Below are 19,933 nucleotides of genomic sequence, written 5' to 3' on the forward strand. Positions count from 1 at the left end.
GATGTGTGCCCAACCAGGGCTGCCCCACCCACCCCGACTCAGGCCCAGGGGCGGGGCGGCCCCACCTCGGGCTGGCTCCTCGCCCAGGGCCACAATGCTGTAGGTGGCCTCGAGGCCAGAGCCGCCACGGTTTCGGACGCCAAGCTTCAGGGTCTCGTCGCTATGCACAGAGGCCAGACACATGAGCTCCAGGGCTACGGGAGCCGCCTCCACCCACACCTCTGCCCAGAGCCGAGCAGAGCCGACCCCCAGGGCCAGCACGGCCGTCACGGGATAGCGCCCAGGCAGCACATAGTGGTGAGTGGCATCCGCGCCAGCAATGTCCACCTCAGGGGAGCCGTCGCCGAAGTCCCAGCGCGTGGAGCTGACTGGCAGTGAGGCAGTGACGTGGAAGGCTGCGGGCTGGCCAGAGGCCAGAGGTCCTTGGGGCCCCACCAGGGCAGCCCCTGGGGAGGCAGGGAAGATGTTCTGGAGGAGGGTGGGCCCCCGGCAGGTGGGGGCGGGGGGCAGTGGGGGGCTGGAGCAGGAGGGTAGGCAGGCCGAAGAGGCATTGGGAGGCCGGGCCAACCCGCACAGGCACCTGCCCTGCTCTGAGAGGGCCGCGAGGCCCCGGCCAGCCGCGAAGCAGAAGGCACTGCAGGCCTCAGGGGCCAGCGGGCCCTCATGGGCAGCTGAGAAAGCCACCAGCGCCACGGCGCCCGAGCTGTCGTCAGGGACACAGGCAACGTACTCCTCACCTGGAAGGGGCAGGCAGGCTGGTCCCGAGGGTGCACCCCACCCCATTCTACACCCCAGATCACATCATCTCCGACCCTCCAACAGCTGCGTGGCGCTCACCCCCACCCCCAGACTGGTTTCCCCGCCTCACACCTACGTGGTCCCCTGGTCCAGAGGGCCTCTGCGACCCCTCCCCCAGTCAGTCTGTCCTAGCCCCTGTAATTATTTCTCTCGTGCAGCTGTTCCCCAATCCCCATCTGCCACCATAGGCTGGAGACCCCTGAAAACCGGCAGGGTTCCCGCCGGCTGCTTGGCCAAGCTGCCCGGCAGGGAGGGACCAAGTGTGTCCCGCCCACTCGCACTCACCACAGCTGCTGTCCAACAGGGGGCCGCTGAGGAGGGGCCGGCCGGCCAGAGGGCCGGGCCCAGCACACGTGGCCGCCTCAGGCCGCACCACACGGACCTGCTGCTCCTCTGCCCAGCGCGGCAGCCAGGCCAGACCACAGTCACACTCCAGCGGGTTCCCGCTCAGGTTTCTGCAGGGGGCGGGGCAGGCTCAGAGGGCAGGTGTGGGGGCCACGGGCCCAGCTGCCGACAGCCACCAAAACCAACAAAACTTACATTTCACTTAAATTAAATAAATTAGCAAATATTCCTTCTTCTAATGTAGAAATCTTGTTGTTGCTTATGTCCCTAAAAGAAAGGAGAGATTCGACATGGTCTGACGCGAGCCCCCTCAACCGCAACAATGACAGGCAGCCGCCACCTGCCCAGTGCGTGGAATCCCGCAGCAGCCCTGGAGGGGACACTCACAGCTCTGTCAGCGCCGAGAGGTTCGCCAGGAGCCCGATGTCCAGCGCTCGGAGCAGGTTGTGGGAGACATCTCTAGAGAGCAAAGCAGCTGCAGGTCAGTGCTGGGGCCCAAGGCATGGCACAGAGTCCACCCGGGCCCACCTCAGATGCTCTCCAGCTGCAGCCTCCCACCTTCTGAGCTCCCTCTTCCCAGGGCCAGAGGTGGAAGACCTGAATGAACTCTCATCTGGAGAGCCCGAGGCAGGAGAGAGCTGGCCCCTCAGCACTCCATCCATGCCCTGCCCCTTCCCCTCCCACCCCCTGCCCCCTCCCCCAGCAGGACTGCACCATGTAGGGCAGGCTTCACCCCTCCACACAGGGTTCAGAACACACAAGGAAGCCCAGGGGTTTCCAGGGCCAGGGGCCCAGCTGCTACCAGCTGGAGGGTGGGGGGAATGTGGCACAGACCACACAAACGGGAAGGGGGCTCTGGTGGACGACTCCATAGCAGAGCAGTACTGACAGCCCGTGCTAAGTCTCTGGGGTCTGGGCACCAGAGTTAGAGCTGGATCTCCATAATCCCAGGCCCTCAAGGTCAACAGAACCATATCAGAGAACCGAACATGGTGCAAGACACGGGAGAAGAGTCACGGGTTCTCAAAGCATGAAACTATGAGCAGAAATAAAACATCAAAAGCCGAAAGATCCAACTGCACAAAAACATGCAACTTACACACAAAATATCATAAAATCAGAAAACAAACTACAAGCTGGGAAAAGCACTAGCAATTTAGATGATGGATTAAAGGCCCATAATCCCCTTTCCACATATGCTGTTAACAAACCATAAAGAAAGCAAGTTACTCCAGGGGGAAAAAAAAGGCTAAAGATGAAAATAGGCAAGATTAACGAAAGATATACAAATGTCACAGATACACAGAAAAACACCCGGTCTCATAACTGGAGAAACACCATGAAAACAGAACAACAGCACTTTTTGTCTACCATCACCCCCAGTGCAGGTGACGTGGTGGTGACACACCAGTGACTACACTCCAATGACTACATGACCCCAGCCCCTCGCGAGTCTTTCCGAGGATACACTCTCTAGCCAACAATTCCACCTCCCCGCCCGGCATAGAGGTGGAGGCCAGTCACCCGGCCCGTCCACCTCCTGGGCAGGGACCCTGGACCAGCCTGACTCAGTGGACACCTCCAGTCGCCACTCCTCCCAGGCCTCCCTGTGCTCCCACAGGTCTATACCTCCCACCATAGTCTCCAAACTGACGAGGCCTGGGCCTCCCACCCTTGGGGCCTCTGCCCTTCCAGGTGTCACTCTGGCCCTCTGATGTCCCCAGAATGCCTCTCACCAGGTCTGCCCTTCCCTGGCCTGTCAATGCCTCCTCCAGGCCTATCTGTCTCCAGGTCCTGTCAACCCAGCTCCTAAAACATTCAGACTCCCCCACCCTACCTGAGCCACAGCTTGGTCCAGACCCCCATCCCTGGGCACCCGCCCAGACTTCACAGTCCCTCTAATCCGAGCTCCCGTGGCAGCCTGAGGGGTGTCCTGAAGCCCAGCTCCATCAGCCACCCTCTGGAATGGGTTTTGCTCTCTCCAGCTGCCCCACATACAACAAGAACTTAATAAGAACTGGCTGGTGTGAAGACAAGGCCCTCCTGGAAGCCAGGGGCCTGAGTGCCAGCCCAGACCCCAAGACCATGCCCAGGGGTGGTGCTGGGATGCCTGGTATGATACCTCTGCCTGGCTCACAATGTCCAGGACCACTTCTGGAATGAGGCTCAGGAAATGGCCCCCACCCCAGCCCCTGACCACTGCTCCTTCCTGGGGACCTGCTATCCACATGGGGCCTCATGGCCACCTATACCCAAATACTGGCTGGGGGCCAGTTCTCAGTCAGGCTGCTCACGTGATCCTGGCTTCCAACACAGCCAGGTGGCCACCTGGGGGACTTCTGGAGGGGTACCACCTGCCTGCAGGTGATACGAGGGAAGCCAGGCCCAAAGGGGCTCCTGTCCCCCTCTGGCCCCCACCAAGGGAGTGAGGAAAGGGGGACTGGACGCACTCAGCTAACCCCTGGGAGCCTGGTCTCTCCCTCTGCATAGGGGGCAGCCATCGGGAGACTTGGCACTGAGTGGACGGCATGTGGACATGACATGCTCAGCCGATGCTGGCTGCAGCCTGCCTGGGGAGGCAGCAGGCCACAGGCAGCCTCCAAATCATAAGGCCTCAGGCAGGAGGGTACAGGCAGTAGGTGGGCAAAGGTGGGCAAGACCAAAGTTCTCCCCTGAATCGGGGGCTTCCTCAAGAAGGGCTGTGAGTAGAACCTCGGGCACAGTCAAAAGAGCTACATAGCTGCAAGGGACAGGGTCCTCCCAGCAGCGGGACCTCTGAGACTGGACAGGGGTCCCACAGGGTCAGGGCTGGGGCTGCAGCTCCTGCTGGGACCACATGGGGACGGAGGCTTCAGCCCAGAGGACCTGCAGCCCCATTGCTGCTCTGACCAGTGGCCTGACTGTGCAGGCTGGGGGGACACCTGATTTGGCAAAGGCTCTATCCCGGCAACAAGCGCAAAACGGCAGTGTGGGTGCCACCCAGTAACGCCGCATGCCCTGAGAGTTCAACTGCTTTGGGCACCAGCACAGCCACATGCACGCCCCGAGGCACAGACGTCTTTCCCCTCACCCATGAGATGTGACAGGAGCTGGTGAGCAGGTGTGGCTCACACCCCCGCTTAGCCACAGAGGCAGGAGAAACGCAGCTGCAAGATGCAGTCCCCCCGCTCCCCGTGACTGTTCAAACTCTAAAGAAAGCGCTGGAGGGGTGCACGGTAATAACCCCACTCCTGAGAGCAGGCAGGCCCCTCCATTTCCCACACTTTCATTCTGCTCTTCAAGCAGGAGAAAGTCGGTGCAGGAGGGGACAGACAGGATGCCCAGCAAGACCTAGAGCGGGGGCTTCAGAGGGGAGCAGACGGCGATGGGCTGGGCAAGGGGGGCCAGCAGCCACACCAACCGGGGAGGTCAAGGCAAGGCCTCCTCCACTCCAAGAAGCGGCACGGTCCACTGACAGTGGGCTCAAGGCTGGAGCTCCACCCGACTCACCCGAGCCAGGGGTCCCAGACAACCCCACTGAACAGCTGGGTTTCCCATCTGGATACTGGCGGGTGTGTGCGCGCGCACGCAGGTCCCTTCCCCCAAAGGCTGCGTGACAGGGAGCCCATGCCCAGAGCATGGGTCCCAGGAACTCCAGAAGCAGAGACGCCCTTGGGGGCCAGGGGACATAGTGACAGGACCCTCTGGCAGGGTCACCTCTGCCCCTCACAACGGAGCCTAGCTTCCCCCTTCCATCTGGCGGTGCCACTGGGTAAGCCAAGCTGGGCGCTCACAAGCAAGCCAAGAGCAGTGGGGGAGGCAGCAGTCGGCCTTCCTCCGGGGTGCTCCGTGCCCTCCACAGCAGCCCCGCCCAACCCCGGCCGGCCGATCCAGCGCACAGACTGGGAGACCAGGCCCAGCAGGATATAGGAGACACAGGATTTGCGTGTGTCATGGCAGCTGCAGCCGCCCAGGCCTAAGGGAGCCCATGGCGCCTGCGCATCACTGTGTTAAGCCACTGAAGTTCGCTCAAAGCCTTTAGTCTGTTGCTGAGGAGTGAGCACGATGCCAATGCACGGCCGCAGAGCCCTGGATTCTTAATGGTTGGCGAAGATTCCACATACAAATTCTTTGAGTTTATCCTCACTGATCCGTTCCATAAAGCTACAAGAAGAAATCCTGACACCCAGCGGATCACCAAAGCACGGTGAGGCTCTCGCGGTGCAGCCTGGAGAAGGCATAACGCTCTCCAGCACTGCTGTTACTGCTAACGGAAGCAATGCTTGTAAAACTCCTACCTAATAAACAATTTGGGACAGTCTCATCTGCTTTAAAAAAAAAAAAGACACACACATGGTGTCTCCCAGTACAGGCCAAGGCCCTCTACCACTGCACATGAGCATGTGTGCCCAGAGGTGGGCTGCTGGGGCATCCACACCATCCCCGCGGTGGGTTGAGGCAGGCCAGGAGACCAGGGAAAGGCAGACAGACTCCACCCAATGTCAAGTACAACGCACCAAGTGGGGACGGCTGTGCCATGAGAAATTTCAGTGAGACTCAAGCAGGGGCTCCTCTGAGGCTAAAGGGAGGACAGCTGTGGAATCCGTGCCTCTGAGAAGTAGAGCTGCAGGGGCCCAGAAGCAAAAGCCCTAGGCAGTCAGATGATACAGAGACGGGGACTGGGGGACAGTGGGACACAAGGGTGAGTGCAAGCATGAGACATCCACCAGGGGCACCAGGGACAGCTCCCCAGCCAGGGCCTCAAGCAGAAGAGGAAAGAAGGAAAATCCCTACAATGTTTTTCCACATCCCATTTTCTGGAAAATCCATCATTAGCGGCAGCTGCGGGGAGCCATCTGCGGTGCCAGAAAAACCAGGGCAGGAGGAGGGAGCTGGGTCTACCTCAGTGTCCCAGCCAACGCCCACCCTGGCAGGACACCATCATCCCTGGCCTTACTGGCCCATGGCTCTTGGCCATCCTGGGCCCAGCTAAGTCTTCTATCCAGCTTGGCCTGGCCCAGCTGCCCCCGGGAGGCTTTCCCCCCGACTGACGAAGACAGCCTCACCCCGTCATGAGTGCTGGCCACGTGCTCCCCATGCTCCCAGCTCCAGGGAGCCCCTTCTCCCCAGGACTCACCTGGGTCTGGTCAGGGCCCACAGTGCAGAGAAAGACCCTGCCCGGCAAAGCTCCTGCAGCCTGAAGGCAGAACCAGGACAAAAGCCAGGTGCATCACCACAGGCCAGGGCTGCCTCGGAGCATCCGTAAGGGGCGTGCCACGGGTAACAGTGTGGTGGGGGTGCAGAGAGGACACTGGAGGAGGGCCTCTGGAGGCAGACACTGGTGGAGTCCTCACCTGGCCTCAAGGCCCTGAACAGCCACTTTTCCACATCTCCATCTGCTTTTTTATAAAAATAAATTTATCTTTGGCTGTGTTGGGTCTTCGTTGCTGCGCGTGGGCTTTCTCTAGTTGCGGTGAGTGGGGCTACTCTTTGTTGCAGCGCGCAGGCTTCCCATCGTGGTGGCTTCTCTTATTGCAGAGCACGGGCTCTAGGCGCGCAGGCTTCAGTAGTTGTGGCAGATGAGCTCAGTAGTGGTGGCTCGCGGGCTCTAGAGCGCAGGCTCAGTAGTTGTGGCACACGGGCTTAGCTGCTCCACAGCATGTGGGATCTTCCCGGACCAGGGATCAAACCCGTGTCCCCTGCATTAGCAGGTGGATTCTTTTTTTTTTATAAATTTATTTTTTTTAATTTATTTATTTTTGTCTGCGTTGGGTCTTCATTGCTGTGCACGGGCTTTCTCTAGTTGCAGCGAGCGGGGGTTACTCCTTGTTTCGGTGCACGGGCATCTCACTGCGGTGGCTTCTCCTGTTGCGGAGCACGGGCTCTAGGCATGCTGCCTTCAGTAGTTGTGGCTCACGGGCTCTAGAGCGCAGGCTCAATAGTTGTGGCACACGGGCTTAGTTGCTCTGCAGCATGTGGGATCTTCCCGGACCAGGGCTTCCCGGACCAATCCCCTGCATTGGCAGGCAGATTCTTAACCTCTGCGCCACCAGGGAAGTCCCTCCATCTGCTTTTGCCGTCACTGTTCTGGGGGAATGCCAAGGCTGCTGTGGGCCAGCCCCATCCCACCCCCAGCCCCTCGGGTTTCCACTGCACCCCCCCGTGACATCATCATAGTCACTGACGCCCTGCCCCCCACTCAGGTTCTCTCTGTCTTACAAAGCGGGGCGGTGGGGAACACAGCAAGCCCAGGGAGCCACCTAAAGGAGCGCAAGGAGCCCAGCAGAGCTGGCAGAAGCAGCAGAGGCTGGCTAAGCACCACAGCAACCAGCCCCCACTAGGAAGAGAGCCAGCACCCAAGAGGTCCTAGGCCAAGCAGGGTCCACCCTCTGGCCATGTGGACCCTCCCAGACCCCTCCAAGGCCCAAGCCAGCAACTTCCAGGGACCCCAAGTCTGGAGGGGTCAGGCCAGCTCAGGGGGAGGGGTGACCTGGGGACCACACACACCACCTGGGAACAGGCACACACCCACAACAGCACAAGACACGTGTCACCTCCCTGGGCACCAGGGACCAGGCTAGCCCACAGCACTGGATGGAGATGGGGGCTTTCTCATACCTGGCTCGTCCCCTCCTGTTCCCCCTCCTGACCCGAGACAGTTAAGTGTGTTGGGGGAGGAGTGAAGACCCCTGTTCTACCCCCACACCTGGGCCTTCCTTCTCCTCTTCCCACAGTGCCCAGCTGTCACTGGAGAGCCCAGTCTGCCCCCAGCACTGGGCTGCCCCAACTCCCCCTGCCTTCCAAATCAGACATCCAGCCTCCCGGGGGAGTGTGTCCTTCTGGCTCCGATCTTTCCTATTCCGAGCAGGAGCTGGGGGTGGGGGAGAACCCCTGCTTCCACCACCAAGCTGGAGGTGTCCAGCGGAAGGTGCTGAGGGGCCCCCATCCTGTGGACAATGGTGGCTCCCCCTGACCTCCCCACACAGGGCTCAGCCCCTGCTCACATCCTAGTTCTCGCAGAGGGGCAGGGAAGGGTGTCTCAGGGCCCAACAGGGAGAGATGGGGAAGGGGCTGTTAGATAAAGCCGAGTGGGAAGAGGTGTGTGAGGTGGAGGCCAAGGAGAGGTCGTTTTTGAGCCCTGGGTGGCTCCAAGTGCAGTGCCTCCTAGAGCTGAGGAAACGGAGGCTGCAGATAAGCCAGGACCCTGCCCTGCAGCCCCAAGCAGCCTCAGTCTCCTTCTCTGTCAAGGCGGGGGAGTGGCCAGGGTGCCTGCTCCCCAGTCCAGATGCCAGGCGGGGTCTGGGGGCCAGCCGGAGCCCCCAAGGAAACATCTGCACATTCCAGACGCATGTGGTCAGCAGTGGAGGCGAGCACCAGGCCCCAGCCCAGCACCCCACCCGGCGCTGGCCGCCACGCTGGAAACAGGGCTTGGGGGGGAATGGGCTCCGGAGAGGCCGCCTGCAGATGTTACGTAACCACTCTGCCCGAGCCAGCAGCTGCCTCCTCCCTCTGGCAGGACAGGACAGAGCTGCGGCAGAAGGCCCCCCACTCCCCATCCGAGGCCTAGGGCTCCTGCTTCCCGCTCTCGCTGGGCTTCCAGAAATGCAGCCTCAGCTGCCCTGTCCTCTCCATGGAGGCCCCAGGGCTCCAGGGAAACAGGCTTCCCTCAGCCCAGCCACGGGGGACCCCCAACACATCCCCTCAGGAGCCAGGTTGAGGCAGAAGGGATGAGAGGCCACAGGCTGGTCCCGGTGCCCTGGGACCCCACAGGCTGGTCCAGACCCCACCCACATGCTCGGCTCCCAGTGCCCCCACTCGACGCCGCGGTAACGGCTCCTTTTGGCAGTGGGACGGGGTGGGTCAGTTTGAGTCTAGTAACCTCACTCTGTCTTCATTCCCTTCTATTTATGGTGAGAGAGGCTGGCTTCCAGGGGCGGAAATGATGATGTTTAAATTAATGAATTCAAGTTTTGGAGAGAGAGCCGATCTGAAGAAAAACATGCGGAGAGGGTGAGCTGCAGGGGTGGGCAGGGGGCAGGCTCTTGGCGCAAGGGCATGGAGGGGCCAGCCCGAGCCACCCACCCCCATCTGGCGCCAAACTAGGGCCCAGAAGGGGGGTCTGGACCTCAAAGACAGGGAAAGGCCTGCGAGAGCCCCCTGGCGCCTTGTCCCAGGGCGTCGGAATAGGAGGTGGCCTGTGTTTCCCTGAGCATGTTATGGGTTCCCTCACCGGGCGTGGCCATCCCACGACTGAACCATCACCAGGATGAGACACAGGCGTCTGGTGTGGTGACATCCCCTGCCCAGGAAACCCCTGGAACTACAGGCCAGGACAAGGAAGGGAGCCCCGAAGAGGGGCCTTCCCAGATCAGCCTACAAAGAGGCAGCCACCGTCAGGGCATTAATAAGACTGGGGGCAGGGGGTGGCGAAGGGCTAAGAGGGGACCCTCCCAGGAGAGGGCCCAGCTTGCCCCTCCACCTGCAGCTGGGGATTTGGGGCCACTCTTCAGGGCAAGGGGAGGAAAAGGACCAGTACCCATGGACACTGGCGCCCATGTGCTGCCTTCAGCTGGGATGTCCCTCTGCACTCTGGCCCGTCACAGTCAGCCAGGGCAGGGGCTGCGCCGACCCCTTCTACAGATGGAAACGCTGAGGCTCCAGGAGGCTGCCCTCCTCACCCTGTGGTCGCTCCCAAGAGTCCGAACAGTGAGGGACAAAGGTAGCTGGGGCTCTCCCCATCCTGGCCTGGGAGCCGGCACATGGCCTCCAGAATTCCAGGGGCAGAAGCATCATCCAGCGTGGCCAGCAATCCCGTCACCCAGTCAGCCGCTGGGCACGGCCACTGGGCTATAGGGCTCAGTTTAGAGGTGCAGGATCTGGAGGCCCCGGGTGCTTTTAGCCTTGCCCAGAGCACTGGCCCTCATTCCTCGCCTCAGCCAAAAGGCAAGGCTGGCTTCTGCCCCGCCTCAGGACAGAGCCCTTTCCAGGGCAGCCCCATAGGATCCAAGAGTGGACTCCAGGCCTGCTAGAACTGGGGACACACTTTGCCAGGCCTGGGCCCATGGGCACCTCAGAGGGAGAAAGAGCCCTGCCCACTGTGGTCCCCAAACGTAGCCCCCTCCCTGGCATGGGCGGCTGGGTACCACTGGGCCCTTCGGCAGAGACAGCTGCCAAGCCATAAAGAACGAGGTGTTCCGGGAAGAAAGGACGTGAGCCGCATTTTCCAGCTGCGATTGCCCGACAGCGAGACTGCAGGCACGTGGCCTGGCCGGCCAGCACGGAGGGTGAGCCCCAGCGCACCCATCCCAGGCGGCGGCCGCCACCCCAGACAGCGCGGCCGGAGCAGGGTGTTTTCATTCCAGCACTCGGTGGGCTGGGCCCGGCTGGGTTCCCGTTGTGGCGCTGGCCACCGCAGAGTGTTCCGGAAAGGAAAATGTGTGTCTCATCCAAAATGGCTTCCTCACTTGAAACCAAACCCCAGCCGGGGTCCCCCTCGGGAGCCAGGGTCCCCACACACCCACCTACATGGCACAGGCCCCCCGGGTGGGGGGCGAAGGTGGCGGCACCGCCACCCGACCAGCTGTCACAAGATGGCAGAGCAGCCGGAGAGGAGCCCGAACCTAACCTCTGAGGCAGAAGCCACAGGACGGGCCTGCAGAGATCTGGGAAAGGGAGACCGAGTCTGCGCACGCTGGGCACACCTGACCCGAAAGCGCCTGCACCAGTCAGCTCCTCAAGGGCCAACTCGAGGGCTGCAGTGAGCGGGGCAGCCACGGGGAGCACTGAGCAGCTCGAGTGTGCGCAGATTCCAATGGTGCCTCATCAGCTCAGGGCACAGAACAAGGTGTACACGAGAGCTCACAGTGCGGTTTATGCCTCATAACTTCACCATGTTACACATCCACACATGAAGGCATCGAACACACAAATGCATAAAACAGATAAAAACACAAGAGAAACATGCGAGGTATGATACATCCCAACAGCCACCTGGCTTTGCGTTGAAGTCACCTCTGAGGCCAGACCAGAGGAGGCAGGAAGGCTTCTGAACATGGGGCCTCCTGGACTGGGTGCCAAGGGGTGTGTAGGAGCCTGCCTGCCCAAGGCTAATCTGTGCGTTTCCCATCTGCTGCAGCATTTGGTCTGAGCAACACAGTCACGGGCACATGTGCACCAGCTCAGGGGCACCTCTCCTCAGGCTTTTTGTCTGCTCTGTGGCAGGGCAGGTCCTAGGGGCCCAACTCCTGCCAATGCTTGGGTATAAGGTAATGGGCTCTGAGAACACAGAGAAGGGACAGGGGGGCCACTCTGACAACAGTTATGATTATCGTGGCCACCATCAACTGAGTCCCGTGGGTGCACCATACACCCTCACCTCTGACACCCCACAACCACATAAGGTTCATCCACTCATGGTACCCATTTTGCAGGTGAGGCAACTGAAACTCAGAGAGGCCAAGTGACTCAGCCAAGGTCATACAGGAAGCGGAGGAGCTGGGATGTGAACCAGGTCTGACCCAGAGCCTAAGTCCCCTACTCCTGTGTTCCTTGCCTCCCTCCTGGAACCAAATAGAAAGTCAGTGGGGAGGACCAGAGCCCGGACAGCCAAGGGAATTTCAAGGAGGGAGCTGGTGGGAAGGGCTGGGGAGGGCAGGCCCAGGCAAGCAGCTGGGGCCTGAGTCCAGAGCCCACCTGGTCCCATTCAAACATAACCCAGACCCACTCAGGGATGCCCCCACCGCCACCTCTGTCTGCTGACGAAGCAGGTCACTGGTGCTGTACCCCAGGCCCCCGAATGCAGTTCCAGGGATATGTCCCAGAGCGTGCTGATGAAATCACCTCTCTGCCACAACCTACCAGCCACGTGACCCTAGGAAGTGACTCAACCTCTGGGAGCCTCAGTTTCCTGGTCTGTAAAATGGAACCAAGTGTGGTTCTAACCCAACTGCATTGGGGCAACACATCACAAGAAAAGGGCTCAGCAGAGAGTCCCCACTCATGGCAACCGTGGAGAAGACAAGGCGGCTGCAGAAGTGGGGTGCACCCCTGGGATATTTTCTTCAGAGATTTGTTTTATAATTCACATACTATAAAGCTCACCCTTCTAAAGTTTACAATTCAGTGGTTTTTAGTATATTCTCAAGGTTGTGCAACCACCACCACCATCTAATTCCAGAACATTTTCATCCCCCAAAACAGAAACCCCACAATGCTTGGCCACCATCCCCCACCCCCATCCCCCATCCCAGCTGTAGACACTAGTCTGCTTGTGCCTACATGGATTGGCCTGTTCTGGACATTTTTTATCAGTGCAATCATGCAACATGTGGCTTTTTGTGTCTGGCTTCCTTCACTGAACATGTTTTCAAGGCTCATCCACCCTGTAGCATGTATCAGTACTTCATTCTTTTTCATGGCTGAATAATATTTCATGAACAGACCACATTCTGTGTATCTATTCATCTCTTGATAGACACTTGAGTTGTTTCCACCTTACAGGTACTATGAATAATGCTGCTACGGGCACTTGTGTACAAGTTTTTGTGTGGACGTAGGTTTCGTGTCTCTTGGGTGTACATACACCTGAGAGGAGAATGGCTGGGCCCTATGCTAACTCTATGCTTAGCTTAATCTTCTGAGGAGCTGCCATACTGTTTTCCAAAATGCTGCCCCATCCTACATCCCCACCAGCCGTGCACGAGGATTCCAATTTCCCCACGTTCTCACCAACACTCCTTATTGTCTGTCTTTTGGTGACAGCCATCCCAGTGGGTATGAAATGGTATCTCACTGTAATTTTGATTTGCGTTTCCCTGAAAGCTAGACACTGAGCATCTCTTCATGTGCTTATTGGTCATTTGTGTATCTCCTTTGGAGATTGAACTGTTCAGATCCTTTGCCCATTTTTTTAGCATTGAGTCATAAAGGTTTTTATGTATTCTAGCTACAAGTCCTTCATCAGATAGATGGTTTGCATGTTTTCCCCACCCTGCAGTCGTTTTGCAGGTGTGTTCACCCTCCTGGATGGTGGCTGTCCTCACTGCTCCCAGCTACTGCCTGGCTCCTGAGGGTTACTGGCACTGGAAATGCTCTGGTGTTGGTCCCTTCGTGTCCCCAGGTGTCACAGATGAAGCTGAAGCCTTCCCATTCACCTGCCTGACCTGCCAGGGGACCTTACAGAAGGCAGTGTGTGCCCTCTTGTCCACAGTTCAGACAAATCTGCAGTCTGTGTCTTACCACAAAACTAATGTTACATGTGCACTTAGTCTGCATTTCCAAGTGCCAGCTATCATATGCAGCTCAGGTAATGTGAGGGTGAGACCAGCTGAGTACGCAGGACACCCAGGGCCTCCTGAAACCCACTGTCTCCACGCCCCAGCTAGTGTTCTTTCTAGAAGATGCCAATCATGACGCTTCTCTCCTGGGTCCCTCAATGCTGCCCCCCTGCTCTCTCGATAGAGGCCCCACCGCCCGCCCCTCCATCACCTGGCACCTCTGAGACTCTACCAGGCTGTCCCCTCTATCTGGGACGCTCTCTCCCAGCCCCTGCATGACTCCTGCGTGAGCACTGAGTCTTGGCTTCAATGTCACCTACACTGGGGATCCTTCCAGGGAGCCCCTCCAAAATGGCCTCCTCCTTATCATCTGTCTTTTGGTTTAACACTAGCTCTGCTGTCATAAAAGCCTCAGAGACGTGGGCCTTGAAGACCCCTGGCACAGGGCCAGGAACACAGCAGCCAGGCCCTCCCTCTGGTGAGGGCCCAGAGACAGGGCCCTCCGCTGCCCCGCCAGCCCTCAAGGCAGCCATGTGCATGACACCTGCAATTTAACACGTTACACACACGCCAGGCCCACGCCAAGCCCAGGGGTCTACTCCCTGATGTCCATCTTCCCTCACACCCATGTCCTGTGCAGGCCCCAGGGGCTGAGTCGCCCAGAGATTCCCCTATTATTTAGGGGCACAGGTGAGGAAGGGCGAGGCCCTGGGTGCCCCCAGCCAATGGAAGACCCTAAGGCCCCAATATTTTAATCAGCAAACCAAGTGCCTATTGAGTCCCTGCTCTGAGCCTAGTCCTAGACCCAAACATTCACAAGACAGTACGAGGCCCACTTTGGGCCCCTGGCCAAAATTAGCAGCTCACATCACCTGAAAAGCTGTCAGCCAAAAGCAACCACACCTGAAAATGACTGACAGCACCTGGAGCAGTGCTGTCACATCTAGAACTCTCTATGCCGTCCCGTCCAACATGGTAGCCCGCTGGCTCTGTGGCTCGAGCACTTGAAATGTGGTTCACCATACAACACAGCTCTGGACCCGACCATCAATGTACAGGAAGAACACCAAGGGCAGAGGGACACACAGAGACACAATCCAAAAGAAGGTGCCGTCGGAGCCGGTTTCTTCAATAAATCGCACAAGAGGAAACAGATGGAAGGAAAGCCTACACATCCACAGAGATTTAAAGGACATCAACTAACCGCACTGCCACTGCGTGGACCTTATTTGGGTCCTAATTCAATCTACTAAAAAAACTGAGACAACCACAAATTTGAACACACTGGACATGCAAAGTGATCAGGGTATTATGCACTGTTTTAGGTGTGATCGAGGTGTCACCATACATTCCAAAATGCTTACAGATCAAAAGTAGGATGGCTGGAATTTGCTTCCAAAATGGGTTGGGGTGGGGTGGAGGTGTGGAGGGGTAGGCCAGGCCACCGGGCAGTGGGTCCATGAGGTTCATCACACTATTCCTCCCACTTTTGTGTATGTTCAAACTCTCCAGGATAAAAGCTTTAAAAATAGGAGAGCAACAACATTTTACTGAGTAACGTCATCTTCTTCAGGCTGTCATCTCCCAGCAGCATCACTTAACCCAAGAAAGGCTGCGGTCTCAGACTCCTGGGCTATCCTGCATGCCGAGGCCCAGGGGCCCCGAATCCCCCACCAGCCAGCCCCTGTCCTCCCACCCAAGTCTGGACACAGCTGTCCTGCCACACCTCAGGCTGGCCAAGGAGTCTCAAATGGAGGCGTGGCTGCGAGACACTGATGACAGAGACGCCAGGCCTGAGCCCGCTAGAGGAGGCTGCTGGTGAAACCCAGGAGGCAGGGGTACTGGGGCCCCTGGACACGCACACCCTCACCCGGGAGGCTCCCTGGCATCTCTGAGCTCAGCCCTGCTCCCTGGGAGAAGAGAAGCCTCACCCACCTCCTGCTCCCTGAGGAGGGGGTTTGCAGGGTGGACAGGCAGAATGGCTGGGGCAGCCCACAGAGCACAGATGGTGGCCTGAGGGACTGGGGTGAGGGGGCCTTAACATTTGCACCCAAGGGCCCAGTTTACCATTTTGCACCCAGTCCTCTGGAAATCTCCCAGAGGCAGCTTCAGAGTGTCAACAAGAACATGAAGTCTCCTCTATTCCCCATCCCCCTCCTCCCAGAGTCCCATCATCACATGCTGCAGGATCAGCAACCCTGGGAATCCTGCTGGCTCAGGCCAGGCCACCAGCTCCCTGGACCTCCAAAACCCAAGACCAGAGCCTAAGGGGACACATGCAAGGCAACAGGCTCAGGCTCCGCTGCTATGCCTGGGAGCCTGCACCCTGCTGCGGGCCCCTGGCCAAGCTACCAGTGCCGTTTATTTCCTGGACAGCTCCTGGACGCCAAAACGCCGCCAGGTGATGAGGAAGCGGGAATAACCAGCAGGAGCTGGGGCCTGACCCCCCAGCAGCTCTCAGCCCACGAGAGATGTATGTAACCTTACTCACAGCATTGAGAAACAAGGAGTGGCGTGGATCCAAAACGACTGTGTAGGCACTGGCTCCAGGCCAGAAGCCCACCTCCACAGAGACAGCCGTGATGGCAAACACTTAAGCTGGCAGGGAGCAAGATGACAGCGTGGCCCCATGGCTCCCAGCCGCTGCCCCTGGAGAACCTGGTTGCCCCCAGCCCCCAGCCCCAACCCCCAGCAAAGCCCCAAGGAGGACCCATCCAGGAAAAGCACCCACCCCTGCCCCACCCGCCAACATCCAAACTCGTCTGAACACTGGCCATGAGGGTCCTCCTCATAAAAGGTGGCCACACACTGGAGTCACCCAGGGAACATTACAAAACCAAATCCCAGGTTTAATAAGCCTGGGGATGTTAAACCCCCACCAAGGGATTCCAGCATGCAGCCAGGGAGTGATGGAGTCCTGGCTTAGGTGTCTGCAAGTACCCAAACGGGGCCGGAGGGATGTGGATAAGCAGGCCCTGAGCCTGTCCCCATCTCTGGGGACAACCATCTGAAAATCTCAGTCCCCTGAATCCCTTTCAATCCAACCCTCAGCTCCTCACAGTCAAACCCTGCCTCTGCCATGTACTGGCTGTTACTTGCTACTTGTGCTTGGACAAATCACATCACCATCACCTCTGGGCTGTTTTCTCATCTGTAAAATGGGCATCTTCACTGTACCTCACCTCAGAGGATTAGGATGAGGGTTATGTGTGACAGTTCACAACCAGAGCTTGGCACAGGTCCGGGCTGGAGGCAAGCTCTCCATAAAGACTGCCTGTTATTATTTCTGCCAAAATGCAAACCTGACAATTGCTTTTCAGCGTTTTAAACCCCTTCATGGGCATGCTACCCCCCTACTGTTCCCAGGATAACATCAGAACGCTAAACTGCACAAATGAGGCCCTTCATGACGCCAGCCCACCACCCATCCTGCTCCCACTCCCTCACACTACCCCTTCCCCCCACAGCTGCCACACTGGAGGTGTACCCCTACACCCACGTTCGACCAAGTCCAGCCTCCAGTCCTTTGCACACATGGTTCTCTCCTCCCTTCCCCTAAACCCACCTTCCTACCCCTCAAATAACAGGCCAATTCTTACACATCCATCAAATTCTTGTCCACCCCCTCCGGAGAGCCTTCCCTGTCATCCCAGATAGAGCTCTCCACCTCCTAGCTTCCTACTCCTGGGCTCCCAAGTGCTGGGTATGCCCCCAGGCCAAGCTGCATCCTATTAAGCTCTAATTAGAGTTTAAGTGTTTTTCAGAGACCTTCCCGCCCCGCCTCCGCACGATGCTACAGGCCCCCAGTCAGCTGGCGTTAGCGGAGCCCCACCGGGTTGTGCGATGTCTCTGCCTGCACAGAATCCGGTATTTTCCTATTTCCCTCTGGCTGAGGCCAGGCGGGCTGAGAGCCGGCCCCGGTCCCAGGTTTTCCTTATTTAGTCGGGCCGACCTCACTGCGCTGGAGCCTCGCCCTGGGAGAGGCCTGGCCCGCACTCCGTTTCCCCTTCTAGAGGCCGGGGACGCGCCCACGCCCTGTGAGGCCCGCCAGGCCGGCGGCCTGCCCGGCCGGCCTCTCCCCGAAGGGTGCAGGCGCCCCGCGCCCCGCCGGGCCCCGGCAGCCGCCAGTCCTTGCGCCCGCCGGGCGCCATGGCAACCGCCCGGCCCGCGTTGCGGGCGGCGGGTTACTCACAGCGCTGTGGCGTCCGCGGGGATGCGCAGCGCGGGCCCGAGCGTCCGCAGTCCGCGGCCGGAGCAGTTGACGCGGCAGGCGGCGCCGGGCGCCGGGCCGCAGAGGCAGGGGGGCGCGCACGGTCCGCAGCCGCGCCCGGGGACCCCCGCCAGCGCCCCGAGCCACAGGCCCAGGCCCAAGGCGAGCGCCAGGCGGGCGGGCGCGGCGGGCGGCATCGTCAGGGCAGTGCAAGCATGGCCCCGGCCCGGTCCCGAGGCCCCGAGCCCGCCCGGCCTCGGAGGCCTCGGCTCAGGGTGGGCCCGCGCACGGCATGGCTGGGCGCGGGAGGGGGATCTGGCGGCGGCGCGGCCGCGGCCTGTCTGCCTGCGCGACGCCCGCTCGGCACTCTGGCCCGGTTCTGAGTCCGCAGCCGTCCGCTCGCGCGCTGGCGCTGCAGTGCGGGCCGGCCGTCGGCTCCTCCTCCTCCCGGCGCGGCGCGGGGCGGGGCTCCCTTAGGCACCGCCCCCTGCTCCGCCCTGTTGGGCGCGGCAAGGGGCGAGCGCCGGGGCGGGTCGCCCCAAGGCTCCGCCCTTCGCTCTGCAGCTTGGGGGCCTGCGGGGCGGGGCTAGATGGGCGGGGCGCCTGGAGCTCCTCCCTTCGCACAAGCAGTGGGCCGGGCCTCGGGCTCTGCTCCCCAGGGAGCGCCGGTCTAGGTCTGCGCTCTTCCCCCTCCCCGCCGCGTGCGCCCCTCCCAGACCTCACTCAGCGCCCGAGCAGTCACAACACTGAAAACACCAGCCGGGACCTCCGAGCGCCCGTTACGCGCGCTCATCCACTCCCAGCGCCTCTGTCCCTCTCCGCCACCGCGGTTTCCAGAACGCCTGGCACACAGTAGGCACTCAATAAATGCGCATCGCCTCCTCTCGTGGAGTTACCAGGGCGCCGGCGAGGAGTGGCGGCTAGCTCTCGCTGTCACGGTGGTGACGCCCAAGTTGGGCCTCACCTGGGCGGTGAAGTTCAGCCTCCCGGCCTCCCGCCGGCCGCTGGGCATAGGCTGCGCTCTGCGAGCCAGGAAGCCCACGTCCTCCCGCTCCGGCCGCAGTTTGCCCGCTCTTTCTGTTCACGGCGCAATGTACTCTGTGCTGTGACTCTGCCAAGGGAGATTTTGTTTCTCTGTGTGCGCAGGATTTAATTACGAAACTAACGCAGGTGGTGGGAAGAATCCAAGCCGAACAACATGGATGAACCCTGAAAACATGCTAGAAGCTAGACAAAAAGGACCACATATTATATGATTCCCTTTATTTAAAAATGTCCAAAACAGGGGCTTCACTGGTGGCGCAGTGGTTGAGAGTCCGCCTGCCGATGCAGGGGACACGGGTTCGTGCGCCGGTCCGGGAAGATCCCACATGCCGCGGAGCTGCTGGGCCCGTGAGCTATGGCCGCAGAGCCTGCGCGTCCGGAGCCTGTGCTCCGCAACGGGAGAGGCCACAACAGTGAGAGGCCCGCGTACCAAAAAAAAAAAAAGTCCAAAACAGGCAAATCCATAAAGACAAGAAGTAGATTAGTGGCTCCTGGGGCTGGAGGGAGGGGGAATGGGTAGTGACTGCTAATGGGTGTGGGGTTCCTTTTGGGGATGATGAGAACCTTCTGGAATTAGATAGTGGTGATGACTGCACAGCCTTGTGCAGTGTACAGGCTAAATCACTGTGCAGTGTACTAAAATCACTGAATTGTGCTTCCTAAAAGGATGAATTTTACGGTATGTGAATTATATCTCAACTTTTAAAATAATGAAGAAATAATAAAATTGTTTGACCATTGGGCCACGAGTGGATACCTGACCCACCCTGGTCAGATGAGTCCCTCCTCCAGAGCCTGGACAGAGTGGTCACAGGGAGGAGGTCCCCAGACCCCCATGTGAGCAAGGCCTCTGTACCACTGTCTGGAGACTTGGTGTCAGGCCTCATCCTGAGACTTCCCAGCTTCCTCTCTGTGCTCTGTCTCTGCTTAAGCTAGCTGGAAACCTCAACTAAACCCACAGGTGCTGGGCCCATGTCCTGCTGCCACTTGCTGGGGGAGTCCAGGCAGGACCACTGTGGGGCACACTGAAGCTCTGCTATTCACCTGGGCATGAAGCAGCACCCAGATGCCTGCCTTTCTCATCTGGGTAATGAGAATAGTAAACCTACGTTTTAGGGCTGGGGGAAAATCACAACAGCTCAGAGCCAGCTCCCAGGAAAGACCCAAAGAAGAAAAGGTCCCCAGCACAGGCACAGGCCAGGGATGAACAGGGAATAGCCTGCCATGTCTCACAGGTCAAACAACCCAGGAGCAGACAGAGGATCTCCAGCCTGTGGCCTGG

At 59.4% G+C, this 19,933-nt stretch overlaps 1 protein-coding gene across 2 annotated transcripts in view; it reads right to left on the minus strand.

Annotated features, from left to right (window-relative positions):
- The window catches only part of PKD1 (polycystin 1, transient receptor potential channel interacting), a 47,385-nt gene extending 29,383 nt beyond the window's left edge, over positions 1-18,002 (minus strand). For both annotated transcript variants that reach the window (XM_060031508.1, XM_060031507.1), the window contains exons 1-5: positions 17,590-18,002; positions 1,531-1,602; positions 1,339-1,410; positions 1,084-1,253; positions 66-737 (exon numbers count right to left, since the gene is read on the minus strand). In XM_060031508.1, the coding sequence (XP_059887491.1) occupies positions 66-737; positions 1,084-1,253; positions 1,339-1,410; positions 1,531-1,602; positions 17,590-17,804 (1,201 nt within the window). In that variant the 5' untranslated portion in view covers positions 17,805-18,002. The remainder of the gene's footprint in view (positions 1-65; positions 738-1,083; positions 1,254-1,338; positions 1,411-1,530; positions 1,603-17,589) is intronic.
- Positions 18,003-19,933: the final 1,931 nt, after the last annotated feature.

This window comes from Delphinus delphis, chromosome 15, assembly GCF_949987515.2.
Source record: "Delphinus delphis chromosome 15, mDelDel1.2, whole genome shotgun sequence".
Taxonomy (NCBI): Eukaryota; Metazoa; Chordata; class Mammalia; order Artiodactyla; family Delphinidae; genus Delphinus; species Delphinus delphis.